The sequence below is a fragment of the Tubulanus polymorphus genome, chromosome 4 (assembly GCF_964204645.1).
Source record: "Tubulanus polymorphus chromosome 4, tnTubPoly1.2, whole genome shotgun sequence".
NCBI classification, from domain to species: Eukaryota; Metazoa; Nemertea; class Palaeonemertea; order Tubulaniformes; family Tubulanidae; genus Tubulanus; species Tubulanus polymorphus.
In genome coordinates this window covers 25,738,295-25,749,456 of record NC_134028.1, presented here as the reverse complement: position 1 = coordinate 25,749,456, position 11,162 = coordinate 25,738,295, and the positions used below count along the sequence as shown (strand labels likewise).

Genomic DNA, 11,162 nt, shown 5'->3' with positions numbered 1-11,162 from the left:
CCACAGGAAAATCCCGAAATATCGTCTAAAAATAGGCCTAATTAATCAAAAATCATAATTGTCAAAATATTTCTCATGAAATGTATATATCGGTCATTCTTTCGTGAATAATGTAAATTACACTCAACGACCAATAAAGTTTATGAATTGAATTTGAATCCTCGACTGCCAGGTGCGAAATCCTCAACTGCCACAGCCGGTGTTTTCAGCTCGGGGCGTGACGTCATCGCCCGGGCGGGGTAGTGAGACAATATGGCGGACTTGAGTAGGATTTTCAGTTGTTGTATTACCGATTACGAGAAAGAACAGCGCGCTCGCAGCAAAGATATCGACAAAGACATCGCCAAACAGAAGCAATTATTCCGTAGAACGATAAAAATTCTATTATTAGGAACGGGAGAAAGTGGCAAAAGTACATTTCTAAAGCAAATGCGAATAATACACGGGACCGATTACAACGAAGAGGCCAGAAAATCGTTCAAAACGACTGTTTATGGAAATATCGTCAAAGGTACAAAGGTTCTCATCGATGCTCGGGCTAAATTGAATATACCGTGGGGCAACGAAGATAACGAGAAACACGCGAAACTCGTGTTCTCGTATGAAAATAACGTACAGTTACACGAGGATGGTTTTAACGAATACGTGCCTGCGATTGTTGAATTGTGGAAAGACAGCGCTATTCAAATAGCATTCGATCGCCGACGAGAATATCAACTGGTGAGTAACAACGGAGACAGAGAGGAGTAACTGCTGTCCGATTGGAGACAGAGGGTATCCGCTGTCTAATTGGAGAGAGAGGGCGTATGCGCAGTCTGATTGGAGACAGCTCGGGGCTGTCTGATTGGAGACAGAGGGGAAGGGGTATTTATTCACTGTCTGATTGGAGACAGAAAGATGTGTCCGCTGTCTGATTAGAGACAGAGTGCATATGCGCTGATTGGAGACAGGTCGGGGCTGTCTGATTGGAGACAGAGGGGAAGGGGTATTCACTGTCTGATTAGAGACAGAAAGATGTGTCCGCTGTCTGATTGGAGACAGAGTGCGTATGCGCTGTCTGATTGGAGACTGCTCGGGGCTGTCTGATTGGAGACAGAGGGGAAGGGGTATTCATTGTCTCATTGGAGACAGAAAGATGTGTCCACTGTCTGATTGGAGACAGAGTGCGTATGCGCTGTCTGGAGACAGCTCGGGGCTGTCTGATTGGAGACAGAAAGATCTGTCCACTGTCTGATTAGAGGCAGAGGGCGGAGATAGAGAGGGGTATCCGCTGTGCCAAAAATTCCGAAAGGTTTACAATTCATCCATGTTCCCTTTTGAATAAGTGCTACCCCCTGGATTTGGGACTGGATCCGCCCCTGCTGCGCTCAAGTCGGAATCCGATCAAACTAGTGTCTACTTTACTGAACATCGTTTACGATAATTGACTTTTTGATTTTATTGATTTTAGGGTGATTCTATAAAGTATTTTCTTGATAATCTAGAGAGAATTGGCAGTAAGGTACGTATCACTGGCAAAACAGTTCAAATACATAGTTTGGACGAAGTCAGATATAAGTACAAAACGAGCCTATGTATCGTCATTAATGAATTTTACATTTTCTCCTTGAACCCCTCTGAAAAAAAAACTGTTCAAATCGTCGATTAACAATATAAGAGTATGAACGCTGTGTATTCACGTATGAATTGGTTAGGATTATGGTAGTGTATATAATTAGGACTTATATCAGACTTTGACCGATTGTTGTATTTTTGATCGAGTACTTGTATAAACCCCATGATCATGACTGAACTGAAAAGTCGATGAAAATATTGAAATAGTCCGTTATAACGGCCCTGAAATCATTGAATCGTGTGATTTCGTTACTACGCCGATCTTACGATTTCAAGTGGTTAACCCTTTCAGTGCGTCTACACCGCAGTAAGGTGTATAAATCGGTGATGGATTTTGCTAGTATGTAATTAGTTTTTATCTCTATTGAAAAATGGCAGTACCTGTCAAACATAGTGAAATATTAGTAACTAACGATACACCGCACCGCGGTGTATACGCACTATAGTAGTATTCCCGTTATTCAACACACTAGGGTGGAATTTTTCAAAATTTCCAAATTATCTCCAGCGCTATAGGGTATTAATTAGTCAGCACTGAAAGGGTTAATAATTATAAAATCAATTTTTTTTAAATTCTAGGGATATTTACCAGTAAAATTGGATATACTACACGCTCGAAAGGCGACCAAAACCATCCAAGAACATAATTTTGACATTCGCGGAGTTCCGTTCTTGTTCATCGATGTCGGCGGACAACGATCGCAACGACAAAAATGGTATCAGTGTTTCGAGGGCGTAACGTCGATACTGTTCGTAACGGCGTCTAGCGAATTCGATCAGGTCCTCATGGAAGACCGGACAGTCAATCGTTTAGTCGAATCGTGTAACATTTTCGAAACGATCGTGAACAATAAATGTTTCAAACGGGCCTCCATAATTCTTTTCCTGAACAAAACGGACTTGTTGGAGACGAAGATTAAGTGTACGTCGATCAGCGACTATTTCCCCGAGTTTCAGAACGATTCGCGTTGTCTCGAGGACGTGCAGAGTTTTCTCGTCGACATGTTCGACAACGTGCGCCGCGAACGTTCGAAGCCGCTGTTTCATCACTTCACGACGGCGATCGACACGCAGAATATCCAGTTCGTATTCCAGGCGGTGAAGGACACGATTTTACAGAATAACCTCGAAATGTTGATGCTTCACTGAAGAATTACGCGGCCACCAAGTGGCGACGATCAAATTTTTTTCAAGGAAGTGGATATTTTGCCAATAGGGCGTTATTCTAGTAAACGCGATTTTGCCTATAGCTTATTTTAATCGGTTACCGGCAGCATTACAAATGCGCTCTAAGGTTGTGGATTCTAAGAAAATTAAAGAAAGTACCAATCGTAGAAGAATTAGTTAAAAATCAGGATCTTGTGGAATGTTGTTTCACTAGATTATTCGTTGTAGCTGAGCTGGAAATCTTTAAGTTTTAACTATTTATTGCTCTCGACCATATTCCAACCCTAGCCCTTATATTTGGCCATAACCCTTACCCTTAAAGTTTACTCGCCTTTATTCTAACTTAAGTGATTATGAAATTTAACCTAACTGATATGGGCTGACAAAAAAGCGCTTGCTAGAACAATGCAGTATTGTCAAAAAAATTTGCTTCCTACTCGTAAACATTTAAGTACGAAATGAACATGGAAGAACTTTTTTAAAGCGTTTTGTTTGTGATGAAATTCGAGGTGATGTTTTTGAGCTCTGTATTGTCATGTGATATTAACTTACAGCGGTTCTTCAGCGTCGAACACACTCTTAGTGTAAAATTATTTTTTGTATCTAATACAATCATTGTTTGTTATTGTGAGCAGTTTTCTCAAATCCTTGAAAAAGAATTATTTTTTGGGGTGAAAAGGGGGGTCAGTAATTATAGAATAACCCGGGTAGTTATTGTTTGCCAGTTCTATTTGGCAGTACAGTAGTTAGTTTGGAATTAGTCATTCGGATGCAAGCTCGATTATCATGACCAAAACAAGCTCGATTATCATGACCAAAACATTAAAATATTTCCAGGGTCCCTACAACTCCTTGATTCCTTAGATAAAAAAACTTCTTAATGGAAAATGTTTTTGCAGGTGTTTGAAACTCCTTCAATTTTGAAAAATAGGAAATTGGAAAATTTTTTATAGTTCGTACACGGTTAACTATGCCTAAATTGGTACAGTTTGGATTTGTCTTTACCCTATTAGGCGGTTGCAAATTAGAAAATGAGTTAAGGAATTTAAGGATAAAAAGTTGCTTACAAAAACACCAAAATTAACGGTTTTACCGAGATAAACCGTACCGATTAAAGAGGAGTCTACAGTAATTGGGATATGGAAGTCCTACGGCCGCTTCCTTGAAATTTTCTTGAAAACTCATTATACGCAGGAGTGACTAATCCGTAGGGACCCTGATTTCATACGCAGAGGAATAAAACCATGGTGCCTCTTCCGTCCACTTTTGTCGGGAAGAAGTTTTTATGGAATTTTGTATTTGGAAAGTTGCGGATCTCCGGCCAGTAGATAGAGCTATTTAGAAACTAAATGCCAGTTCAGATGACAATGCGTTTTTCCATTTAGATAATCTAAGTATTTAACTGCCAACTGCCCTAATCCATGAATCGTAGAGCTTTTATCTTACTTCCTAAAGTTTTTGGAAAATTAAGATATTTCGCGCACAAAATCGGAAAAATCAACTTTTACATAGGTGCCTAACTATGTTGCCAAACTTAAATGGTAAGGTATTTCAAAGTAGAAAGCCCCATATCTAAATCAGGCTGCTATTTTGAATTGCAGAACTACATTCGTTCGTTTGATCTTGTCACTTGTAGCGACCTACCTCGTTATGTATAACTATAACCCTTGATTGTATTCAGTATTTTATCATTGATAAGGGTTCGATAATATAGTCAGTAACAAGTACGTCTGGGGCCAAACCTAATAACTCGATCAGTTTTGATAATAAATCCACTCCTAGCTCTGTAAAAGTGCAGCGATGGTCCTTTGCTTGCCGTAGAGTGTGGCGCAGTGAATAAGTTTGAGTATTGTATCGTTCATCATCAGTAAAAATCAAAATCGAGTATGGATTGATTGTACTAGCAAATAGCTGGAGTCCGAATCTAGCTAAACGCTGAATATCACGCGTGTGTTAGGCATAAATTCAAATTCATAGCTTAACCCTATTGGTTATAGTACGTCTACACTTCAATGCGGTGTATAAATCGGTGTTTCACTTTGCTAGTACACTGCATCTCGGTGTATCGATGTTATTGATTACTTAATAGTTTTTTTATCCCTTTTGAAAGATGGCAGAACCTGTCAAATATTAGTAGCTAATGATACCCCGCACTAAAGCGGTATGCCCGTTATTCAGCTCACGGGGGGGGGGGGATTTCTAAACATACTGAAATTATTTCTAGCACTTTCTCCTATCATTAATTAGTCGGCACTGAAAGGGTTAAGGGATGCTTTGAACGGTCGAAGCAGCACACGTGTCTATTCAAGCGAACCCTTTGAACGGTCTCTGGCTACCGATGATGTGTCATAATAGCGCAATTAGCGTAACGTACAAACGATAACAGAACCATAGTAAACTCGTCAATGTAATATTTTCTCTCGATTCTTAACGGTTCTTTCCGAACTATCTCTGAAATAATTTTAACTACTTACGCATGAACATTTCTCTGTAAATACAAGCAGCCCTGCATTTCTTACACCTGCCCGAGGTGAGCGTCGTTTCGCGAGCGTCATGTGTTTTTTCAATGAAAATTGATGTCTAAATGTCTGTTGACGCCTTCATAAAAAAATGCTGTTATTTTAAGCTTCAATGGTAAATTTTTCTGATTTTCAAATAATTCTTACTTACAATAATATTTTGTCGTCAAAATGTTAAGCTTTAGTTTGAAATTTGAGAGACTCTTCTGACCAATATTATTTTTTTTTTTTTTTTGAAGCATAAAAAACGGTTGTGAAATTGAATGTATATAGGCAAGCACCTCGCTCATTCCTGAATTCTGCCTTTGATGTTTTAGTTCAACATTCAAAATTACATCCTCCCTCGGTGGAACCTGACTGCTTCACTAGACTCGAGTAGGCACAAAACCCTGTCACGCTAGACCGGGTGAACAGGTTTGTCGCATGAAAATATTTGCCAAGGCAAATTTCACAAACTATAACTGGAAAAACTCGGTCTATAATAAAACAGGATTTCTGATTGGCTAATAATGACATCATCTAAGCTGTGCGTGTAGAACTTTGTGTTGGGCTAGTCGGGCAGCGTTTGGTGCCGTGGCAAGTCTCGATGCCATCAGGTTTGAATCCGCGTCAGGGGAGGATCTCAGAATTACAGGTCAGATATTTCTGAGACATTACTGTACATGATAACGCTACTACTTTGTCAATAAAATTCACGAACTGCGGCCATGTAGAATTCTAGGCTTTGCATGTTTTACCTATTTATTTATTTTTTTTTTAAATTTAACTGAAAATAGCTCGACGAATGAATGTTCGATTTTCAAATCATTGATAATTATTTTAATGTTTTCTAACTTGTACAAACAATGACTATCATGTATTTTTACGAAGAAGACTAAAAAAGCTAACAGATGTTAATTTTGTAATTTAATTATGAAATTTAGCGACGCGGCAGTAATTTTCCACTATGCCGGTCGTTATGCGAGGTAAAATATTAATTCATAAATCTTAATATTATTATTGCTATTTCGAGAATATAGATGTGTAAGTATTTACTGCATGTATATAGTTTATAATTGTTATCATGTGCAATTTAGTTTATCTTGCATAGAGATGTGAATGAGATTTTTAATGAACGAAAATATTAACGAGCATTGAGGAATATTCTTGGTCTTGGTGAAACGCTCTTTGAGTCCGTGTTCAAACGATGATACAGTGAAATCAAACATTTCAAAAAGAATGACTTGTCCGAAAAGGAAAATTAGTAATTTATTTCAATGTTTTGACTATATGATGATAGTCATCATCGGGAATATTGGACTATTCTGAAGATGACTTCATGGGGCAGATCCAGGATTTTCAAAGGCCTGCGCTCAAAGTTTCAGCTGCTCGTCCCCCATAAAATCGTGAAAATTATTTTTTATTTTCTGAGCGTTTTAGGCACTGCTTGATTGACTTGTGTTTAAAATGTAGCATATACTTAGGAGTGTAATTTTGATAGGGGGTGCTGTAGTACCAAAAGCAACCCATCCCCTGGATCCACACCTGGAATATCAGTCAGTCAAAATGTTGAAATTATCTACCAACTCAAGGAGATCTTTTCAGGCCCATCATTCTTTTTGTATTGTGGGATATAACTTTATTGAGGAATACATTTTGAAATGTTCGGATGTCAAAAACGTCTATGACTTTAAATGAAACTGGGCTCTGGTCTTAATTTCCGGTTCGAGAATCTAACTGCGAAGGCTTGATTGAAGTTCTTTGGTTTTATTGGAAAAATTCCGTAAACGAGTTGTCACTGCATTCTTGATGAATTTCAGGGGATCAACTTTTCGCTATAAATTCTTTAAAAACAATAAGTCGAAGAATATTTCGAGGCGTATGCGTCACATATTAAGAAAGGTCATCAATTAGGTAGGGTTTTTTCCTGCCTTTCTCTTTAATAGAAATCTCGTCTCGGATTAAAGCGACGACCAGTTTCGCTCAGCAGATAGATTTAATTTACTAACAGGAAATTAAATCCGACCAGATGAAAAAAAGGGATTCTTTGAAGTATTGAAGTAGTCTGCTCAGAGCACGCGCGCGCCACTGTCTTGGCGGTTTGCTTCAAGATTAGACACTTAATGAACTGCCTTATATTTGCAAATGAAGAATTACGATCCCTGGGGTTTCGTTGTAACAGGTTTCATTGCATTTTGTTATTTGTAAATGTCACATGCTATGCCTTGTTGTTGGAAAAACACGTTGCCACTAATGGAATTAGTTGAAGAATGAATCTTGATTACATTTGATAAGGTTACGCTATTGACAATATTTGCTTTACGCTCCGTTCGCGGTGGTTGTCCGGCGTTAATATTTTCTTTCTTCGTGTAAAAGAGGCATGCAGCAACGACACACACATAGCTGAACTTTTATCCGGACACATTTTCTGTCCGAAAGTTCTCGCTAGTAATAGACTACAATTACAACTGCCATTCTACTACTGTTATGGTGGTGGTGGTGATGATGGTAGCCGCGATCGCACAAGCGTTTTGACATGGACCTAATTTGGCCCGTGCCTGATGAGGCCCCGACCTACCGTTCACACAGGTGTCGAAAGGTTCCGTGCCTGTTTGACTTGACACGGTTCAGATGTTAGTACTGGGCCCAGTTTCACAAAAAAAGTTAACTCAATAATGTTTGGTGAAATTGCTTTTTGGTTACTTCATGTTTTCAATGAGGACAATTCAAACTTAACCGTTTTAGGCTTAAACTTTTTCGTGAAACTGGGCCCTGGTCAAATTAATCCGTGTGAATCCGAACTGGTTCTCTGGAAGTGACCATTAGCAACAGCATGTGAACGAGTGAGTGGTTAATGTGTGAACGCGCTCTCCAATTTGACTGGGGTTCGAACCGGCCCAAATCGACCCGTCTGCTAGTATTTTACCGTTCTCTTATCTTCTCTCAGCGCGTTGTATTGTTTTTCTATGGTTTGAACAATAGACTGTACGTACACACTACTAACTAATAGTGTAAATGGATGTTTCTATCTGTCACTTGATAACTCGAATGTTATGATATTTTTTGGTATAAATGATAATTATTTATGGAAATGTGATAACCCTGTACTAAAAGCTAATGCTTTCAATAAATAACAGGAAATCTTTGCAAAAATATTATCAGTCGTTATTTTTATCAAGTGCGTTCTTTCCGACCCAACGACGGCGGCGGTGCGCTGCCCACGTTTCGAGAGTTGTTGTATTTTCCAGACGGTGCTTGCGTCATAGAATACGTCTGGGAAACGGAAAAAGTGGTTTCATATTTCGTGGAAAACGAGGATATAAAAAGGATGGTCATTCTGATTTCTGCGATAAGATTGTCTGCTGCAAAGGTCGGCGAAACGCTCCGCCTATACAGACGATGCATGCGTGCGTCATATGTGAGAATCTAATCGAATACGATATTCATTTATTTCAATCGGTAACAACAAATGTATTAGTATCTGTGACACAATCGTCTGGATCAAAGTCTGAGGACAATTCTGATGTACTACCGACATTAGCGAACATTGATGCAGCTACTGGAGGGCGATTGTTTTGGTAACCCGCTTTTGTCCAATTTTCCGCGGCTGTTTGTTGTTGACCACAAGCCGTCTGCTGCTGGTGGGAATCATCTGTTCGATTATCATCGCTTTCAACGTTCAGATCATCGATGCTCGTTTTACGATGAAAACAATCTTCGTACTGGTCGAGAGATTGTTGCGCGCGCTGGAATTCTAACAGTAATCGACTACTTTCCGAATTGAGGTTCGCGGACATTGCTGTAAAACTCGCCCTCATCTTCGAACAGAATTCGTAAACGTTTCTTTTTAACCGAACTGGAAATAAACAGATTTCTTTTGAAAAACGCTTTATCCGACGGCCAGTTGCCCAGACGTGACTTGGAGCCTAAATCGAAAAGTGGCATCAAATCATTAGACTCTAATGGTTTTACGCTTTAAGATCGGCTATCTTAATATGACTGATCTCAAATCTTACCCATGACAACTGGCCATCATGATCATATCGGGTGTTTTTGAGTGTAATTTTGAACGGATCTTCTGCAATATGGGGCGCTACACAGAAAGTATTTGATGAGATTTCTGAAGATCTTCAATACATTTTTAGACAGAATGGATTAGGCATTGATTTCCAATAAAATATGCCCGCATAATGATAACAAATGAAAAACAAAAACAAAACGCATAAGACTAACGGAAAGTTCGCTGTCTTCGCGTGCCATGATATTTACCTGCCCTGAGTTTCTCCGATTTCAAGTTGCACGCAAGTTTGTCCAATTGAGATTTCAACGTTTCGCCCGTTACTCGTTCGCGGGTTAGATCTTCACGAATACGCGACAATTCGCTTTCTTTCAAGTTTTTCTCGAGTTCCACATCGGCTGTCAAAAATGACCATGATATGCCATCTCAAAAAGATAATTAGGCCCGTAATATGGATTTAGGGAGGATGTTCTGTATGTCGAAATGGTGACATTTCTACCAAATATTGGCCCATGCCGGATTAGATCCGGGACAACCGTTTTCAAAAATACATAAAGAATCTTTATGTATTTTTGATATGATGCGCGTTGAAAATTTTTATACTTAGGGAGGGGGTACAACAAACTAATGCCAGATATTCACTTTCGATGTGACTCTCTATTTCTTACGTACCAATATCTAATTTTTGAGAAGTAACTTGGCCCTTCAAAATTTCAATTTCTCGATTCAGGCGTTGTTCCTCCGTGTTGGACGAATCTAATTTATTCATCAGATTTTTTTCCAGCGCGGCTTTCTCTGCCTTTAACCGAGTCATTCGGTCGATTGTCGCTTGTAGTCCGGTAATTTTCTCCAGCTGCATTTCGTTCTCTTTGAAAACCAATCTGTAGTTTTCTTTGAGTTCGGATATACGTTCTTTATGACGCACCAAGGCTTCACTTAACCCAGCATTCAACGCCAGTTTATCTTCTAATTCGGGGCCACATATTGTCTTTTCTGAAAATGAGACGATGCTCTATACATTAGTTGGTTCGCCTTCGAGGGATTCTCTAACACGCTGTTGTTCGAAAATAACTGGTTTGACACCGTTGGTGCGTTTAGCAAAGGGATTTCAATTTGAGGATGTTTGATTCTGACTGTAGGCTGTTTAAGTATGTAATCTTAAACGAATTCATTATGGAGTCTATGGTTAGATCTATGGCTGCCCGACGCCATCAAATAGACGAAACAAATGCTTATTATACAGACGAGGCAGAAACGTAAATAAAAAGTTCTTTGAAATACATGTACCTGGGATCTAAATAATCAGAAATAATGTATATAGTTTATTTGATAAGTACATCGGTGATTGACAGTGATACTACAATATTCATACATGTAAATCATTTGTATTCGTCAAGTTGATGGCCTCGCCATGGCGCAACCGGTCTAGGTACCACATTCGCTTATTTCTGCCTGGCCCATTTAAAAAACTGCCTACACGAACTATCAGAATGAAAATTCAATCCGAAGTTTTACTTGAGATACGAAGATTGAATATTCGAGGAAGTCTATAACGATTTACGTACCGTGAACTGTATTCCATAATTCAGAGAATTTCGACTGTAGTACTTCCTGTCCCTCGTGTTCCTCGGCTCTCGTTTCAGCGATCAACTTCTTTATGTCATTCCAACCAAAGTGCAACGCTGCTGAAACTCTGCGCACATCTTCCGTCGCGTCGACGAGCACCTTCTCAAAATTCTGAAATCCTTCCACATTTTTTCGTACGAATTCTTCGTCGTTGCGTTTATTGACGGCGACGAGATTCGTCACTTCCGCGAGGACTCCGTCCTGGAACTGATGCTGCAACATCTGTACTTGCGACTGGG

The 11,162-nt window shown here is 39.4% G+C and overlaps 1 protein-coding gene across 1 annotated transcript; it reads left to right on the top strand.

The window, feature by feature from the left end:
• The first annotated feature begins 249 nt into the window (after positions 1 to 249).
• On the top strand, positions 250 to 8,394 carry LOC141903535 (guanine nucleotide-binding protein subunit alpha-12-like). The gene is made up of 3 exons (XM_074791671.1): positions 250 to 720; positions 1,451 to 1,501; positions 2,194 to 8,394. Exons 1-3 carry the CDS (start codon positions 253 to 255, stop codon positions 2,761 to 2,763), a joined length of 1,089 nt encoding a protein of 362 aa, XP_074647772.1. The 5' UTR covers positions 250 to 252; the 3' UTR covers positions 2,764 to 8,394.
• Positions 8,395 to 11,162: the final 2,768 nt, after the last annotated feature.